Source organism: Chlorocebus sabaeus, chromosome 4 (genome assembly GCF_047675955.1).
Source record: "Chlorocebus sabaeus isolate Y175 chromosome 4, mChlSab1.0.hap1, whole genome shotgun sequence".
In the NCBI taxonomy this organism is placed as follows: Eukaryota; Metazoa; Chordata; class Mammalia; order Primates; family Cercopithecidae; genus Chlorocebus; species Chlorocebus sabaeus.
Window position 1 is genome coordinate 12,960,507 of NC_132907.1, and position 20,408 is coordinate 12,980,914.

The 20,408-nt window shown below is 36.8% G+C and overlaps 1 protein-coding gene across 2 annotated transcripts in view; it reads left to right on the plus strand.

The window, feature by feature from the left end:
• Positions 1 to 20,408, plus strand: part of EDIL3 (EGF like repeats and discoidin domains 3) — a 446,774-nt gene that overhangs the window by 305,049 nt on the left and 121,317 nt on the right. For both annotated transcript variants that reach the window (XM_007977476.3, XM_007977484.3), the window contains one exon: positions 18,818 to 18,973. In XM_007977476.3, the coding sequence (XP_007975667.1) occupies positions 18,818 to 18,973 (156 nt within the window). The remainder of the gene's footprint in view (positions 1 to 18,817; positions 18,974 to 20,408) is intronic.

Sequence of the window (20,408 nt, forward strand, 5' to 3'; positions counted from 1 at the left end):
TTCTTGTTCTTTTCTAGCACAGCCCTTGCCACAGCTAATAATTAGACTATGTAAGATACTGTTTATTAGGTAAACTGCATGAGGGCAGGAATACTATTTGTTGGCTCACTTTGTATTCTCACTAATCTCAATGATTGGTGACTAGTGACTAACCTTTCATAAAAAAGTGAAACAGGTGTGCTATCATAATCCTTTTCATATCCCCAAGACTGAGAATATATTTATTTGCTCAGTAAATATATTTGAATGAATTAATAAATAACGTGAGGATAAATAAACCACATTACTTGTTCTCTGGATGTTTAAATCTAATGCAAGTGAAGCACATTTACATAAGCAGTTGTATTACATGGTGAAGGAAGAGGATGTTCAAGATCAGTGATCCTGGATTCTACTGACCATTGACTGTCACCTTGAACAAAGTTACTGGGCACTCTAAGGTATGTCTTCTTTATATACAAAGTATCAACAAAAATAGATGACCTCTTAAAATTGTTGTGAAGATTATACAAAGGATGTTTAGTTGTGTATTGGCCACAAAGCCAGTGATTAATAAATGCATGTTCTTAATAATTCAATGGATATTTATTAAGAGTTATAGTCAGGACTTTCAACTGCTACCCAACATCCTTTCCATCTGTTTCATAGTAAAGAGATTATTAGCTACATGTATTTCCCAACCTCTCATTCCCAACAACAGATGTGGCCAACTATTGTTGTGGCTCTCAAATGGCCAAAGGCATATAAGCAAAAGTGTCATGTGGTGGTTCCTAGGTTGTTTTAACAGAGAGTACCCACACATCCTCTTCTCCCCTCTTCATCTCCGCCTCCATCCTTCCAGGAACTCAGGGGCTGCCATCTTGGATCATGAGATCAGGTATATACACTGGATAACAAGACAGAGGATACCTGGGGCCCTGATTTGTCAGCCCCTTCTGCGTACATTTACTCAAATGAGAAGCCTCTTTCTGTTTAAGACATAGTTAGTTGGGTTTTCTATCGCTCACAACTGAACTGTCTCATACCTAGTATGAGTCAGCAAAATACCATGTTCACGACTAGATTCAAGGCAGAATATGATAGTCTCTTAACAATTTCTTAAGTGTTAAAAAGGAAGCCCTTTTTGGAGGGGCCAAGATGACCAAATAGAAACAGTTCTGGTCTGCAGCTCCCAGCGAGACCAACACAGAAGGTAGTTGATTTCTGCATTTCCAACTGAGGTACCCAGTTCATCTCATTGGATTGATTAGGCAGTGGGTGCAACTCACAGAGAGTGAGCAGAAGCAGGGTGGGACGTCACTTCACCCGGAAAGTGCAAGGAGCAGGGGGACCTGCCCTCCTGGTAGACAAGGGAAGCTGTGAAGGACTGTGCCACCCACCCTGGGTATGACGCTTTCCCTACGGATTTATTGTAATCCACGGCTCAGGAGATTCCCTCGTGAGCCTATACCACCAGGGCCGTTGGTTTCAAGCGCAAAACTGAACGACAGTTTGGGCAGACACTGAACTAGCTGCAGGAGGATTTTTTTGTACACTAATGGTGCCTGGAATCCCAGTGAGACAGAAGAACCGGGCCCTCCTCTGGAAAGGGGGCTGAAGCCAGAGAGCCAGGTGATCTCACTCAGTGGGTCCTACTCCCACGGAGCCCAGCAAGCTGAGAACCACTGGCTTGAAATTCTCACTGCCAGCACAGCAGCCTGAAGTTCACCTGGGTTGATCGAGCTTGGTCAAGGGAGGAGTATCCGCCTTTACTGAGGCTTTAGTAGGCAGTTTTCCCCTGACAGTGCCAAGGAGGCCTGGAAGTTTGGACTGGGTGGAATTCACCATAGCGCTGGCAAAGCAGCTGTGGCCATACTGATTTTCTAGATTCCTCCTCACTGGGAAGGGCATCTCTGAAGGAAATGCAGCAGCCCCAGTCAGGGGCTTACAGATAAAACCCTCATCTCCCTGGGACAGAGCACACGGAGGGAGGGGCAACTGCAGGCGCAGCTTCAGTGGACTTCATCTTTCCTGCCTGCTGGCTCTGAAGAGAGCAGCTGATCCTCACAAGGGACATTCTCCCAGAACAGCACACCAACTCTGCTGAGAGACAGACTGCCTTCTCAAGTGGGTCCGGACCCCCGTGTCTTCTGACTGGGAAAGATCTCCCAACAGGGGTCGACAGACACATCATACAGGAGAGCTCCGGCTGCCATCAGGCTGGTGCCCCTCTGGGACAAAGCTTCTAGAGGAAGAAGCAGGCAGCAGTCTTTGCTGTTCTGCAGCCTCCAGTGGTGATACCCAGGTGAATGGACCTCCAGCAAACTGCCGCTGACCTGCAGAAGAAGGGCCTGGCAGAAGAGAAACTAACAAACAGAAAACAACAACATCATCATCAACAAAAAAGACCTCCACACAAAAATTCCATCCAAAGATCAAAAGTAGATAAATCCATGAAGATTAGGAAAAATCAGTGCACAAATGCTGAAAATTCCAAAAGCCAGAATGCCTCTTCTCTAAATGATCCCAGTACCTCTCCAGCAAGGGTGCAAAACTGGACAGAGAATGAGATTGACGAATTGACAGAAGTAGGGCTTCAGAAGGTGGGTAATAACAAACTCCTCTGAGCTAAAGGAGCATGTTCTAACCCACATGTTTATATGTTTCACATATTTACATTTAAAAATTATAAACCCCAAATCCTAAGACTCATATGCTTTTTAAAATTATGTAAAATTTCTGCTAACAAAATACCATAATTATGTTATTAGGACGTTCAAAATAATACAAGGTAAATTACAGCACAAGGTAATTTTTTTAAATTGAACTGTAGCTTAAAAAAAAAAAATTGAACTGTAGATTTTCTCCATTCTTAGATTATTGTCTGTTTTCAAAACTTCAGTGGTTTCCACCTCTTACCAAAATAAAACACGTACATTTTTTACTTTGGCAAAGCATTTGTTCCTCTATCATTTATAAAGTTCTTGTATTTCAATTGGTTGTTTATGTGTCTTTTCTTTTCTAGAATACATGTGACAAGTGCAAAGATCTCTCCTGTCTATAGATTTCCATGCATCTACTATAGTGTTTGGACTCTGTAGACAGGCAAAAAAAATGATGAATTAAATACTTTTAGTTGTTATTTAAAAGCAAAATTCATGTGTAATAATAATCAGAGATACAGCTGGAAAAATAAATTGTAATGACCTTGAGGGAATTTGTGAATGCCAGAAACATATATATTGCTCTATTCACTCTTCATAAAATTAACTGTAAAACTTGTGTTACAGATGCAATTCTTATATGAATGAGTCTAGTCAGTGATGAGAATGAGGTAGTTTTTGATCATTAAAAATAATTTGTTTTCTAAATTTAGGTCAGAGGAATGAAATCAAAAAAATAAAAGAGTGATGTTCTCTCATTTTAAAATAATTTATTCTTCAACATTAGTAAATGTTAGATCAGTTTATATTATGCCATTGAGAGGAAGTAGAAATAAAACTTTATAAAATATAGAATATGTGAGTTTTTAGAAGATTTCCTAACTGCTAACATCTGTTCAGCAAAATTATTATTTTTAACTGATGAGGTATACTCTATATTTTCCTCCTAAATTTCAAATAATTTATTTCTTGCTATATAAAAGTGTCTGAAACTCTATTTTTTGAAAACATGTAAAATATATTCCTGCTTTATTAAGAAGTTGTGAGTTTGGTTTTTCTCTGTGTATTCTGTTGTTTACTTCCAAGGAAGCAGAGATGACCACAATTCTACATTTTCTTCCCCTCCTTGTACCCTACTATAGGCCAGAATCATCCAATTTATTTTTTAGGGTTAATATAAAGAACAAATGAAATACTGTATCATGTACATAAAAGCATGTTGAATAAAGTAAAGTTTTAAAAAATCAAAAGGACTTGATCAGTGTGAATTGAAAAAATCATTTAGTTCCTTGTTACTCATCTTTCTTCTATATCTGTAAATGATAAACTTAATTTCCCTCTTTTCTGAGCAAGAATGGTAATGATAACAAACAACCATTGAAGGCTTAAAGATGCAGGATAACTAACGCACAACTGTAACACTCAGATAACCCTGTGAGTTAGATAGCATTTTACCACCGTTGTATAGATGAATAAATTTTGGCTTAAAAAGTTTAAAAAGGCCAGGCGCAGTGGCTCAAGCCTGTAATCCCAGCACTTTGGGAGTCTGAGACGGGCGGATTGCAAGGTCAGGAGATCGAGACCATCCTGGCTAACACAGTGAAACCCCGTCTCTACTAAAAAATACAAAAAAACTAGCCGGGCGTGGTGGCGGGCGCCTGTAGTCCCAGCTACTAGGGAGGTTGAGGCAGGAGAATGGCGTGAACCTGGGAGGCGGAGCTTGCAGTGAGTCGAGATCCGGCCACTTCACTCCAGCCTGGGCGACACAGCGAGACTCCATCTCAAAAAAAAAACCCTAGCACGGGTGGATTACCGCCTGGTTTTCAGAAGACAAACATCTTGCTCTTGGCTAGAGTCATCAACTGTTAGATCACAAAACTTGCTTTGGAAGAAACAAAACTTTTATTGTTCTTTCTTTTAACATCCTGGGGTCAAGACAGGAAATTTTGCCCCTCAATGGTCATATTGTACTGATCAACACCTGCAAAGAAGGAGCCTCTTTGTACACCCCAAAGACAGTACAGGACTCCCAATTCCAGACTTTTGCTTCTCATCTTTCCAGGATTCTCATAGCACCACCGTTATCCCTAACACATAATAAGGAGAGGTCCCCAACCAAGTAAGTCCAGTCCCAAATGTTGATTTGTTGTGCAAAACACTGACTTCAAATTTCAGGATCTATTCACTCATAAAAGTTATTCAGAACATCAATACACTTTAAGCTGTTTTATCTTTCCTATTTTATTTTTAAAATAATTAAATATTTTAGTGTAGTAGCCATATGCCCATGAAAATACAATGCAAATTAAAAATTAATCCCTGCTATAGAAATGTATAAGCAGCTGGAAGGATTAAAAGATATGACCTCTTCCAGGTAAACTTCATTACAGACTGCAGTGAATCTTTTGTATCAGGGGACATGTTAAGAGATTAGGGAATATTGATAGTGTAGGTATGATTTTGGACAACATATTAAAAACTTACTCCTAATATGTCTAATATTCAATAATCTGATTAGTTCAGCATAAAACATTCCTAGCAGCTACCTATAGGTCTATAGTAACAACTCAGTAAGAGAAGCAACTAAGTAATATTTAGTTTATCCATACACATTTTTTGAGTCATAAACTTAAATTCTTAAGAAAAACCAGACAATCCCTTTTGTTATTTTTAAGAACATATGTGAATATATTTCAATGTGACAATGAGATTTAATTCCTAAAATGTATTTATTTTATTTTATTTTTGAAATGCAAATGTAAGATTGTATATATTTGGATTACAATAATGCCAGAAAAACACAAAGAATGTAGAATGCTAAGTTGTCCCTTGATAATATCTATTGCATATGTGTTCCAAAGGCACCCACTCCTTCTGTTTAGCTCTCTCGTTTCTTTTTTTTGGTTAATTCATTCATATTCTACCATGCTGGAAATTAATATGCTAGAACACCTGCCGCCCTTTGCATTAGAGTTTGTGTTTGCTTTGTAGACTTCTTTTATCATCAGTGCATAAAAATAAAGAACATCACAGTTTTCTGTTTCCCAGAAGTACCTTTTAACTTTTTATTTGTGATGTTTGTTTTTGTCTTGATGTTTAATTGATCCCAAGTCAGAATTTGAAATACCAGGACACATGCTACCACTACCAATAATATTTTCTCACATGGAAAGGTGTAGAGTATTATCATATCAAAACTTGGAAACTGTTCTGATGGCATTGTTATTTGCATGCTGCAAATAATACACTGGATTAAGAAAAACCAGGGACCACAGCTGGCAATCCATTCTCGTCTGCCTGCTAACCCTTTACCATCCTTGATGGATATATGATTATCCGAGAATTCTTTTAAGTTAGGACCATACTTAAAGTAATAGGATATTTGACTTTTATTTTTCTTTCTTATTCACTCAGCACTGTGCTCAGTTTGAAATCCACTCAGTGTGATGGCAAACGCTGAGGAGAGCATTCATATGGGCCCTGTAGTGAGATTCTTGTCCCTCATGCCTGGGTCAGCTCTTAGAAGTAATGCACCTCCCCATCTCTCTCTTAAAAAGTTTTTAATTAATAAACTCCTTAAAATGTTTCAATAGCAATTATTTTTCTGTTTTTGTTTGTTTGTTTGTTTGTTTGTTTTTTCCTTTTGGTTCAACAGGTTTGTGGTGGTTATTTTGCTGTTTGCTTTTGTGTAGCCCATTTCACAACAACTAAAGAGCCAATGCTTGTTGGCATGAGCCACCTGTAGAAATGTAAGAAAGTCAAGCCTCACACACAGCATTCCTCTTCCCTCTCCCCTTCATAACACACTTACTACCCCTGAGATTGTGCATTAAGGACTTTTTTTTTTCTTTTTGGTAACACTCTTTCTTCTTTCAAAAATATTCATTAGCAAAGTGACCTTAATTCATTGTTTCTAATGTACTTTTTATTGGGGTTAGCATTTCTACTTATGTGCTGACATCGTTTGCTCTTTTTATTCCTCTTCTTTCTTCTTCAACTTTATCTTTATTTACAAGAGTTCAAGACTACCTTAATATTTACAATTTCATCAAACATGATATACAAGCTGAAGTCTTCAAAACCACATAGCCACAGTTCAGTTCACTCCTGAACACGTAGCTGTGAGTGATGGAGGATGTGAAGAAACTCTAACAGCTAGTACCTAGAGAGGGGAGATGAGTACAATATAGTGGAAGCCGTTCAGAAACAGGTGGAAATTCTGACAAAATGGCTATACCTGGCCCAGACTCCTGGAAATGCCAACAGCTTTCACCCCTGGTGGTGTATTGCTCCTGTTACATGCTGTGTAGTGAATGGGGTGTTTCACTTTAATTGGAAGTTTTACCAGGTGCAGAGAATCATAAAGAGATTATAGTTTTATGTTTATGCATGTGTGTTCTTTTCCCATGGTTATTCAAAGAGGACCATTAAGTTAATTGAACACATGTCAAAGGCTAACCAGCATTCAGATAGTGGAGGATAGTTTAAAGGTCCTCTTATCTGGAGCATCAGAATTAGTGTTTGGTTAGTTACCGAAAACCTTGATTAAAATATAAACGCATTTAAATTCCGTAATGTGTTTCTTAGGTAAACTACATCAAGAAATCTCTAATTGATACTTGTTTTTATTTCATTGTTTAAACATATGGGTGAAGTTATTCAAGTATAGAATCCTAGATATCAATTACTTATCCCAATATTATAGACTCTTTAGTACTATGCCTTTTTGAGGTTTTTCAGAAAGCTTTTTCATGTTTTCATAGGAAAAAAAAAAAAAACTTTTCTTTTCCGGTCACATTTTATCAATTATGTTTAATTAAATTACATAAGTAGAATAACAATCACAACTTGAAAAGAAAACAGATTGGGTAACAAACGCAAGTGACCCTTGATGAGTGTGCAATTCATCTGCAAGAACAGAAGAGAGTTGGCTTAGCAGAGAACAGCCCAAAGTGCCAGATGTGTAGAGCAGCAATTATGTTTCACAGTGGCAGTGAAGAGTGTCACTGCTCAGGTTGTTGCTAATATGGAGATGGTTTAAGAGAGAGATTCTATTGTAGCCACTAGGACTAGTTATATTTGAGTTACTCTTTTTTTTTTTCTTCTTTGAGACGGAGTCTCACTGTGTCGCCCAGGCTGGAGTGCAGTGGCACGATCTTGGCTCACTACAAGCTCCACCTTCCAGGTTCATGCCATTCTCCTGCTTCAGCGTCCCGAGTAGCTGGGATTACAGGCACCCGCCACCATGCCCGGTTACTTTTTTTTCTGTATTTTTAGTAGAGACGAAGTTACGCCGTGTTAGCCAGGATGGTCTCCATCTCCTGACCTCATGATCTGCCCGCCTCGGCCTCCAAAAGTGCTGGGATTACAGGTGTGAGCCAGAGTTACTCTTTTTATCCTTAAACACCTCCAAAGCCTTCCTCCTTAGGTGTGTTCATGATGCTTCTCACCCCCCAAGCCTTCACAGAATGTGTTAATGATGCATTTGATAAAATATATTAATAAGACAATGTGAAAGAACAGGGGAGTTGCAAACCCCTGTAACTTTAACTGTGCTCTTTAACTCAAAACTTTTGGTGATCATGCTTGTCTCCCTATTTTTTAAGCCCTTAAGTGACATACTTGTCATCCAAATCATTGGAGGTCTATCACCCGAAACAGATGGTTACCTGTTCTTTTTGCCTGAGACACATTTGTATTGCCAGCTCCCAAGGAAAAGCCCTTGTAGGAGAACTGTTTTCACTGTGACTAGTTGAAAACATACTTGTTTGAGATAGAAAAAAAATTTTTTCCCCTACTGTTTCACTTAACACTTTACTTGTGGTCACAAAAAAGTGATTCTCCCCACCAACAACCAGTTATTCAGTGGACACTGACTGGGTATTCCACAGTTATTGCAAACTCTTACACTGCCCCAGTTACTGTACACTCCACAGGTTAAAGGCTGAGTCCCACAAGACTTCCTCAAGACAGTTCCACAGGACTTCAAATGCTAATTGCATCTGAATTGGGGTTCCCACTACACCCTCCCTGAGTTCAAATAATTTGCTAGGATGCCTCACAGAACTCAGGGAAATACATTTACTTGTTTATTATAAAGAATATTACAAAGAATACAGATGAACAAGCAGATGAGAAGCATAGGGTGAGATATGGGGGAACTTCCTTGCCCTCTCTGATGTGACACCCTCCAGGATCCTCTGGGTATTCAGCAACCCAAAAGCTGTCTGAAACCTGTTCTTTGGAGGTTTTATAGAAGTTTCATTATTTAGGCCTGATTGATGAAATCACTGGCCAGTAATGGTGAACTCAAACTTCAGTCCCTCTCCTCTTCCTAGAGGACATGGGGTAGGGCTGAAGTTCCAACCCTCCAATCACATGATTGATACTCTTGGCAACCACTCTCATCCCAAGGCTATTCAAGAGCCTATCAAGAGTCACCACATTAGAACAAAAGAGGTTTCTGTCACCCAAGAAATTCCAAGGGATTTAGGACCTCTGTATTCAACATTCCTATCAATTTTGTAGGTAACTGTACTGTTGCATAATATGGCCGTATTTAAGTCATTTTCCTTGAGAATAGAGAAGGAGAAATCAATGATTTTTCCCCCACTTCAGATCTCACCTGCCAGCACTGATATAAGACTACACCTCCCTATTTCAAGGCACATTATTAGCATCAATCTGGGTAAGGTATCTACCCATTTAATATTAAATTGTTACGCTCTTCCCACCTTCCTTCCTATTCCTCTTCTGCTATGTGAGCCCAACCTAGTAGCTGATGTGTAACTTTTCATTCTACCTTCTTTGTGTTGATTTGAAGTCAATTATTGGGGAGCACATGATGTTATATCATAAGGTGTGTTTTTAAATTTACATACGTGGTACTGTATGCATTTAATTATCTTGTTTCTTTTTTCTTTTATCTTTAATATATTCTTATGTTTTTTAGATAGCCATATAAAAATCCAGTTCATCATTTCTGATTCTTAGAAAGTATATTTATTGTGTGAAAGCTCACACACACACATACACACAGGTACATTTTATATTTTAATATTTGATTCCTCTTGGAATACTCACCTAAGCTGCTCTCCTTTGCTAACATAAAAGTCATTACAATAGATATGTATATGGATTTCTTCTTGAGCACTTATGCAAATGTTTTTCAGGGAAAAATACACAGAAATAGGGTTGCTTAATTTTACTAACAACTAACAGATAGAAATGACTATTCTAGTTTACATTCCCATCATCAGCATCAGAATACTTCACCGATACTTGATATTATTTGATATTTTTGTTTTGCCATGCTGTTGGCTGTAAATTGTTATATCTTTTTTTTAACAAAATTGCATTTCTTTAATAGTGAAGGTTTGCTCTAAATTACCTTTAATATCATTTGCTCCATTTTCTATTGATTTCCTCATCTCTTTGCATTGTGTAAATGTGTGTCTATGTGATTTGCAAAAAAATTTTAAAAAGAAGAAAAAAAAGAAAATGAAGAAGAGGAAGAGAAAAGAGGAGGAGGAGGGGGAGGAAGAGGAAGAAAGAAAAAAAGAGAAAAGAAGAAAAAACCTTTGATATGGTTTGGCTAGGTCCCCACCCAAATCTCATCTTGAATTGTAGCTCCCATAATCCCCATGTGTCAAGGGAGGGTCCCCATGGGAGGTAATTGAATCATGAGGACAGGTTTCCCATGCTGTTCGTTCTCATGACAGTGGATAACTGTTATGAGATCTGATGGTTTTATAAAGGACAGACCCCTGCGTACATTCTCTTGCCTGCTACCATGTAAGATATGACTTTGCCCCTCCTTCTCCTTCTGCCATGTGAGCCCTCCCCAGCCATGTGGAACTGTGAGTCCATTAAACCTCTTTTTCTTTATAATTACTCAGTCTCAGGTATTTCTTCATAGCAGTATGAAAATGGACTCATACACCCTTGTATATTTTAAATCAGTTATTCTCATCTGAAAATGTAGTTCATATATTCCTTGAAGAAGCAGAGGATCCCAAAGACTTATTCAGGAGATTACAAATCAACACAACTTTCATAATATTTATAAATTGATCTTTGCCATTTTTACTCTGTTGACATTTGTACTGATGCCACACACAGTGGTGAGTAAAACTGTTAGTACCTTGGCAGAAGTAATGACAATAGCAGCAGACTATACTAGTCATCATTGTATTTATCTTTATTTTACACACACAGGAGTGAAAAAAGAGAGTACCCAATTCATTTAAGAACATCCTTGATGAAGCAGTAATGATAACTAATTTTATTATTTTATTAAATGTCAATCCTTGTTAAGTGTATAATATTCTGTGTGATGAAAAGGGGTTTATGCATAAAGCACTTTTGCTGAGTACTGAAATGTGACCATTGTCTACAGGAAAAGCCTATGCAAGATTATGTGAGTTTCAAGATAAACAACTCCCTTCCCCTACGTTTTTGTGTCATGTTTACTTCAAAGAACAACTGACAGACCAACTATAGTTATTCATACCTGGATATCAGGCAGATATTTTCTTGAAAATGAATAAAGCAATCCTGCCACATCAATGAAAACAGCTGACAGTCTTTGTTGCTAGTTATAAAATTGGAAATTTCAAGTGAAATTTAAAATTTTGGAAAACTTGTAACTGTCAATGTGAATTTCTTACCTTCCAATAATTAAAAACTTTTCTGATGAAATTGGTAGTGATATTAATCAGTGCAAGCTTTTTGTATTATATAGTGAAATGTGTCATCATTTAGAAAATCTACATAGCTCAGTGAACCAGTATGTTGCAAATGACCAATGTGCAATATTACAAAACCATGCATGGGTGAAAAATCCATTCAAAGTGCAAAATAGACCCATGGATTTTAACACAAGGAATATGAAAACTTCATTGGTAGATTTCAGATTCCACAGAGCAACTAAAATTTAACAAACTACTTTTGTTAAAATTTAAAAAGCAAACTTTTCAAGTTTTGGTATGGTGTCAAAGAATATCCACAGTTATATGGAAAAGTTGCTAAGTCATCTTTTCTGGCTGCATATTTGTGTGAAGCTGGTTTTTCTTCCTATACTGCAACCAAAACAACATACTGCAATAGACTGAATATAGAAACAAATATGAGAACCTGTCTTCTCTTAAACTAGATTTCGAAGAGATTTGATAAAATATAAAATAACGATTTCTTCTCAGTAAATTTTTGTTTTTAAACAATATAGTTATTTTCACAAAAATATAATGTTTATGGTAATATTTAACTTGTGTTCATTATGTCATTTTAGGTGAATTAGTATATTTTTAATTTGTCAGTGTTAATTTCTAATATGATAAATATTTACATATATATATAACCCACAATGGCATGTGAGTGTGTGTCTGTGTGTGTGCGTGCACAACTGTGCCTGTGTTTGTTCTTTGGGGTTTTAATAGTTTTTATAAAGTTTAAAAAAGTACTGAGACCAAATGTTTGAGAACTAGTGTACTTAGTAATAAGTCCCTGTGGGCCGGGCGCAGTGGCTCACACCTGTAATCCCAGCACTCTGGGAGGCCGAGGCAGGCAGATCACCTGAGGTTGAGAGTTTAAGATCAGCCTGGCCAACATGGAGAAACTCCATCTCTACTAAAAATACAAAATTAGCCAGGAGTGGTGGTGCACACCTATAATCCCAGCTACTTGAGAAGCTGAGGCAGGAGAATCGCTTGAACCCGGGAGGCAGAGGTTGCAGTGAGCCAAGATCATACCATTGCACTCCAGCCTGGGTGACATAGCAAGACTCCGTCTCAAAATAAGAAGAATAAGAAAGAAGAAAGAAGAAGAAGGAGGAGGAAAGATGAGGAAGGAGGTGGGAGGCTGAGGGAGGAGGAGAAGGAAGAAGTAGAAGAAGGAGGAGGAGGAGGAAGGAAGGAAGAAAGAAGGAAGAAGGAAGGAAGAAGAAAGAAGAAGAAAGAAGAAGCCCCTGTCAAATCTAGACATTGCAGATATCTTCTCCCAGATTGTCACCTTCCTGTGAAATTTACCTGTGATGTTCTTGTAATAAAAATGTTCACTTTTTAAAATTTTGGGAGAGTATGCAATACACGGTCCTGTTGCTGAAGTCTTACTACTCTTTCCACAGCGTTATGCTAAGATCTCTCTCTCTCCCTCCACCATCCCTCCGTTCTTTTCTCACCCCCCTCTTCGTTTCTCCCTTCCTCCTTCATTCTTGTTCTTACATTTTACAAGTAAATAGCATCTTCTTTTCTGTACTTTTTCATAATAAAATTACTTAGATGCCTATTGATAGATACTTTAAATTGTTTGAAATTGTGTTTTATTATATGCAGTGCTGTAAGGAATAACTTTTTGCCAACATCAGTTTACTCATATTTGTAGGATACATTTTTAAAATAGAATTGCTGAGTTAAAGAGGGTATGTGGTTGTCATTGTTTCATATAACCAAATTGTCTTTCATAAATACAATGTCGTTACACTATCACATGAAAACTATGTCATTTATAGTCTCATAGGTATAAACATGCCTAGTTCTCTATATTATTGCTAATATTGTGTAGTCCAACATTTTGATTTTTGTTTTTGATAGGTGAACTATGATTACTTGGTGTAGATTTAATTTACTTTTTTATGAATAGGAGTATCTTTTCATACGTTTAAAATCCATATGCATTCCTTTTAATGGCTACTAATCAAATCCTTTGCTCATTTCTATTGGGATAGTTGTATTTTTTCTATCTATATATAATATAATATCTTTGACTGATCAGTCATTTGCTATGATACAATTTGTAAAAGTTTAATCCCCATTTGTCATTTGTATTTTGACTTTATTTTGCTTTTAATCTTGCAGAAGTTTTTACTTTGATTAATAACATTTTTAAATCCAGTGTCATGAATAGAAACCCATTTTCATCTCTGAGATTATTTTTAATTCTGTGTTTTCCTCTGATTATTTTGTGGAACTTATTCTGGGATAGGATGATAGACAATGATCTAAATTTATTTGAGAAATTTGTCAAATTGTCCCAACCCAATTATCTAATACTCTGTCTTTTTTTCTCTCATTTAAATATTATTTATTTCATATACAAAAGTTTCCTGCATATTGGAATCTATTGGTTTTCTATTCTGTTCTATTCACATGTTCCATGTGTGCCAGTATCACACTATTTTGATTATATTTTCAGTCGATAATTGCTGCTGTCGAATAGTTATATATTGATCTTATATTAAGCAAACTTGCAGAACTTTTAAATTAGTTTATATTATTTCTTGCTTCTCTAGAATTTTCAAAGTAAATTGTTAGTTGCATCATCTCCCAATATGAGAAATCTCAGCAATCCATCCTCTTCTCTTCTGGAAAGGGTTTTATAACCCTGGCTTGCTGCTTACTAGTTTATTCTTCAGCTCTGTCTCTTTGCTTCTTTGCTATTGAAACCACTCTACTGGAAATGTTATTTAGACAATTATCTTTTTATATTGAATTATCCAGTATCACCAACTGATTCTTACTTATATGCTTGTTCCTTTCTTATGTTTCAGAAAATCTTCTTTGTCTTTTCAGGGATTTCTTTTGAATTTTAAAGTCTGAATCTGTTCTCTATTAGACTACTTTTTATTCTAGTATTAGTTCTGTTGTTTTTTTCCTTTTGATCATGGTGCTTACATTCCCTAGAGAATTTGTTATTAATACTTCAGCTAGTGATGTATCTAGAAGGAAGGGTAAAATTCATGTCCCAGCTTGAGCTACTACTGGTGAATTGAGATGATGTAGAGAGGATACCTCATAACAGAGTTATAGTCTGTACTGACTCTACAGTCCCCTTTCCAGCAAAAGACTTCATCTGCCTCAGACACTGCTCTTACCAGGACTTCATCACTCTGATTTACCTCCTTAGTCCATAAACTGGGATGTGGAGGACAGAGGGTACAACACTCAGGCCTGTTAGTGCCTACAGACTCCCCTCTAAGCCTGGCCCACATTTTTCCACTGCTTCTTACTGGTAGTGGGTTGGAACTGGGTAGACCAGAAAGACCTCAACAAGTAAAGTGAGAATGAGAAAGAGAAATAGAACATCTAGAAAGTTCTTCCCAAGCCTGATAACCTTTATGAGCCCTTGGAGTTACCCTCGATAAACCCCAGACACACAAACATACACTGGGATCTCAAATTTCCACTTACACTAAGGCTTTACCATAGTTTCTGTGTTCAAGTATGATAAACTTCAAAGCCTGCTCAGCAATGTTCTATCCCAGGGCATCTTAAGTGCTGGATTCAGTAGAGAGGGCCAGTAGCCCATGCTAGTCGCTGTCTTGTCAAGAACCCGTTAATCTTGCCCCCCACGGTAAGGCTCATGATTAGATTTAAACACACACACACACACACACACACACCCCTAACCATAGTAGCCAGCCCTAAATGTCTTATTAGTATATAACTTTGGAAGTCATTTGCAAAATTATCTTTATATGGTTGTTATTGAAACAGGAAAAGTTCCTTTTTCCCCCTTGCAGGGTGTGTGATAGGGTGTAGCTCACTTCTTCAGTGTCTCAATGTGCAAAACCCCTAGAGGGAGGAGACAGATAGGCGGTCATTAGGAGCATGGGCTCCGACCCCACAGCAGCTTCTAGGGGTGAAGGTTTACAGTTCCTGAAGCCCCACTGTGCATGTTACAGTGTGTTCTTTTAGTTTTGCCATCTGTAGGCAGCTTATGTTAATCAGCTCAATTAGACCTTCTGCCTTATCACAAGGACAGAGGGCTTTCTCTATCCTGGGGTACTTGCCTTGGTGTACCAGAAAAATCAGATCACATGTTGGCTTGGAGAATGAGTGCAAGGTTTTACTGAGTGGTGGAAGCAGCTCTCAGTGAGGTGGATGGGGAGTCAGGAGGGGTATGGAGTGGGAAGGTGGTCTTCCCCTGGGGTTTGGTGGCTCAGCGGCAGGACTCTCCTCCAACTGCCCTGGCCACACTCCCCTTGGTATCCACATCGTTCCACCCGTCGATGGCCTGCTGGCATCTGCTGGTGCCTGTCGGTGGTGCTTTTCTGCTCCTTTGCTCCTCTCCACATCCAGCCACCTGTGTGCTCTTCTGCCAGTCTGTTCCTCTCAATGCCCGGCTGCTTGCCTGTGTGCCCACTAGGGTCTGGGGGCTTTTACAGGCACAGGATGCGAGCATGGTGGGCCAGGTGCTCTTGGAAAATGCAGCATTTGGACATGAAAACAGGAGTGTTTGTCCTCACCTAGATCCATGAGCACAGGCCCGAGGGTGGAACCCTTGCCAGGGTCCCTGCCCTTCTCCTCCCAGCACTTCCCTTTCCCCACTCCATATCATTACGATTATCGGCTTTTATAAATACACTTCTCAAAATCCAAATTTTCTAGCATTGAGTGGTTAAAGGCAGAAGATGTAAAGGAAATGCTTTTTTGCTCCTTTTTATGTAAAAAAATAAAATAAAATAATAAAATGTTCTAAGTGATTTCTAGGTGGCAGATGTTGTTAATGTTTTACATGCACATATCATATAATCTTCACATATTTTATTAAAACCTCCTTTACAGGGAGGAAATTAAATTTCAAAAAGCTTAGACAAATTGTTCAAGATTATATAGGTGAGAAGTGACGAAAACAAGACTGAAACCCCCATCAGTCCGCTCCTCCCTTCTGCATACCCTTAGCATATGTTCTAAGCATTCTAGATTCAGATTATCATTCTTTCTGTTTATATTAATGTAGAAGGCCACCATTTGCTCAAAATACCTTAGAATGCACTTCTGCATTTTAAGGATACACCGTGTTCCTACCACCCAGTGGAACAGCAATTTCTCTGAAATCAGATACATAAATGAAAATAGCTTATTTTCTTTTCAGGCATCCACCAAGCTCATAGAGAATAATTTAGACATTTCTGATGCAATCCTCAATAGACCTTTTACATAGTATGTGGAATAGTTCATACAGGGAGAATAAAATTAAGATCACCTTTTAGCCATTGTTATTTTACAGAGATATCACAAAATCATGTGGGAATGGGATGGAAAGGAATTACTTGCAGATATTTGTAAGTGGAGGTGTTTCTAAAATCATACTATATATTTCTTCCAAGGCTTACTTAGTTTATTTCCTATAGCAACATCGTTTACTGGTATTAAATTTGAGTATGACTATGATGGTGACAACTTATCTTCCTCATACTGAATTATTTTCCAAGCTTAATAGTGCTAGATACATGAAAAATCAAAAGTTTAAAACCTTTAATTACTAAAACTTAGTGAGCCTGAGCCTGTATTCTTATAAATTTTTTTATTTTAATTTTGTGTTTAATGGAAGCAGTGCCAAAATTTAATTACAAATATGTACTAAAAGTTAGACACAACCCAAACTGGGTGATGCTTAACTAACTGCAATTCCATCTTCCTAAAATATATATGCAGAGCTTCTAAATATTAGAGCAAATAGAATTTTACATGATTTTTAATGATTTAGAGAAAAATACAAATTCAGGTTTTTATTTTTTGATCCCATTATGCATCTACAATTAAAGCTTTAGCAAATTAGTTTCTATAGCTTATGAGCCAAAACTCTAGCAAAGATAATTTGGCTGCCTACAACAGGTATAAACAAGATAATTGAAATGAGATAAAAGATAATTGAAAAAGGAATGTTCAGCAACATCAAATGTGAAACTTGGCTTCCAAAATGGGAGAAAACATGATTCAAAGTGTCCACTGTGTATGTTGTATGTATTGGGAATGTTTAAACTGCAAAAAGTCTCAGATTTAAAAAAAAAAAAAAAAAAAGAAAGAAAATGTCAGGCATAAGATAATGAAAGAATATGACTTTTTCATAGCAGTGTGCTAATTGACCTAACATACTGAAATAAACTGTCTTTCAAACATTCCCTGTTTCAAGTTGCACAGTTAAAACTCCAAAATCAATCTTTAAAGGACTAATGGAGATAAATGTAGATAAATATTAAGAGTAGTAAGCAAAATTTACATTCATGAGGGATACTGTCTTTCTGAACCTCCAAAGAGGAATGGGATTTAAAATGTCTTATGATTATAGTTGTGTGATGTCTGAACATGGAAATGAGAAAACCAAACTTGGATGTCTGAGTCCATCCACTTAGCATTGTCCAAGGAAAAAAGGGAACATCAGCCCAGAATTTTTACACAAAAATTATACTCATCAAAACTCCAGATTTTCTTTATATATGAATAAGACTGAGAATCACCTTGTGGGAAATAGTTAAGGGAACGATTTTATGGGGTTTCAATGGAGAAGATGAGACTTTGAGAGACTCAGAAACAATGGTGAGAGTGGCTGTTTTCATCTTGCACACCCTGGACCCTTTCAAATGCTAACTCTCAAAGTCTCATCCTACAGTGGAAAACTCTAATCACTTACATGAATCTGAAGATTTTCTGGTTTTCTTTGGAAAATAATATCTGAGTCATTAACTTAATATTATGGTATGACATATTTAATTTTTTTCTGGTTTATATTTTTCGAGAGGGTGATTTATAGCAATTTATCAACAATATTTAAAAGATTTTATAGACATCAAAAAGGCATTTTAATTTTAATGTTTACCATATATGAAATTTTAATGTTTATCGGATATGAATAAGGCACTTTTCTACATTGTAGCATTTAATTGTTATTAAATATTAAGTGTCAAAAAGATATCTCTATTAAATATGAGAAGAATATTAACAATTTTATTTGATGTATGTTACTCCTGAAGCGAACTGTTGCTTTAATCAGTTTATACACATTAACAGTTGTGTTGACAATAGAGTTTTATACTAATGACACAGATTACTTTGACAAGAGAATATTACCATTTTTCAGTTTATTAAGTTACATCTGCATGTCGTGAGAAACCAGATGCTTTCTATACTTATGTTTTTGGGGCATATTGCCCTTTTCAAAGCCTGTTCACAAATATTTGTTTACTTAAAAATAGTATTCCATTGTAGAAAGGAATTTTTAAGCTAAACTTAATATATACCTATTGTAAACATTTATCTGTAAAAACTACATGAAAATTATTAGTTTTTATATTATTATTTTTCTGCATTAACGATGTTCCATTTCTAAAATTCGTATTTTCAGTATTGTTATCCTGAAAGCAATAAGGTTATTGTTGATTATGCTTGTCTTTTCAGATAAATTTGCAAAGGAAAATGAGAGTTACTGGTGTGATTACCCAAGGAGCCAAGAGGATTGGAAGCCCAGAGTATATAAAATCCTACAAAATTGCCTACAGTAATGATGGAAAGACTTGGGCAATGTACAAAGTGAAAGGCACCAATGAAGACATGGTAAGAGTAATTTAACCTATTTAATTTAAAAGTAAAATGTCACTGATAATCATTGACTATCAAATGACAAGGTCTTCCGGAGAAGATTTATGTTGATGAAAATAAATTACCGATGCGTCTTGTTTTTAATTGGGCTAGTGTGGTGAAGGAAGTAGTAATTTCTCCAATTTATAAATTTAAAATGGCTGACATTTAAGATTTTCACATATTTTAATTGGTGGTGCTACAAATACTTTGACACAGATGGACATAGTCTTTTGTATGACAATTAAGCTTTATTTGAATGATACATTTTTATTTCATTTTTATTGCTTTCGTGATTAACGCACTTTTTAGTTTGTTTTGTTTTGTGTTTTGAGACGGAGTCTCACTCTATCGCCCAGGCTGGAGTGTAGTGGCACGATCTCGGCTCACTGCAAGCTCCGCCTCCCGAGTTCACTCTACTCTCCTGCCTCAGCCTCCCAAATAGCTGGGACTATAGGCGCCTGCCACCACACCCGGCTAACTTTTTGTATTTTTAGTAGAGATGGGATTTCACCGTGTTAGCCAGGATGGTCTCAGTCTCCTGACCTCGTGATCCTCCTGCCTTGTCCTCCCAAAGTTCTGGGATTACAGGAATGAGCCACCGCTCCCAGCCGATTTCCGCACTTCTTAATGAAATAACTATTATATTAATGAAAACTATTATCTTAAAAGCAAGAAAAACAATAAATGATAGAAGAGATATATATCTTTATATGCTTCATATTGGAAGAAAGATTTGTTACTTAGCAAAATAAAATATTTTAGAGGTATTGGATATAATATTCAATACCTCCTTTTCTTTTCTTATGATATTCCCAATTCTTTCGTTAGTTCTTCATCAAAAATTTTAATTTTAAAAATATCAGAACTGGAGATCATCCCATTTAAAATCAAGCATTATACTAGACTCTAATAAATTATATAAAATAGTTTTAAAATTACCCTCTTAAATGAATTTAAACAAGGTTTTTGGATTATCAGGTTTACATGAAAGGTAAAATAAAAATAAACCTTAATGAATTTACAATGACACATTATAGTACTTGAATTTTAGAGGCAAACATAGTTTTTGGTTGGAAATTTTAATAAAGAATTCTATTATCCAGTTACTTGGGACTGGTTGATGAAGATATAATCTTGATGAGTCAAACCTTAAAGCATCATAAATCTAATCGTAGCATTAGAGACACTGGATGATCAGGAAGCAGTAGTAAAGACTGGATTCTACCCGCAAAAGTACGAATACTAAGTAGCAAAATGGGCAGACAGTCCCAGATTAAACTGAAGGATTTCAGGTGTCCATTTCTCAAAAAAAGAGAAGAGCACTCCCCTGGTTCTGAAAGACTGGCCTTAAAATTGACAAGACCATCACAGTGGAATATAGATCAAATCATGAGCCACAGTGGTTTAT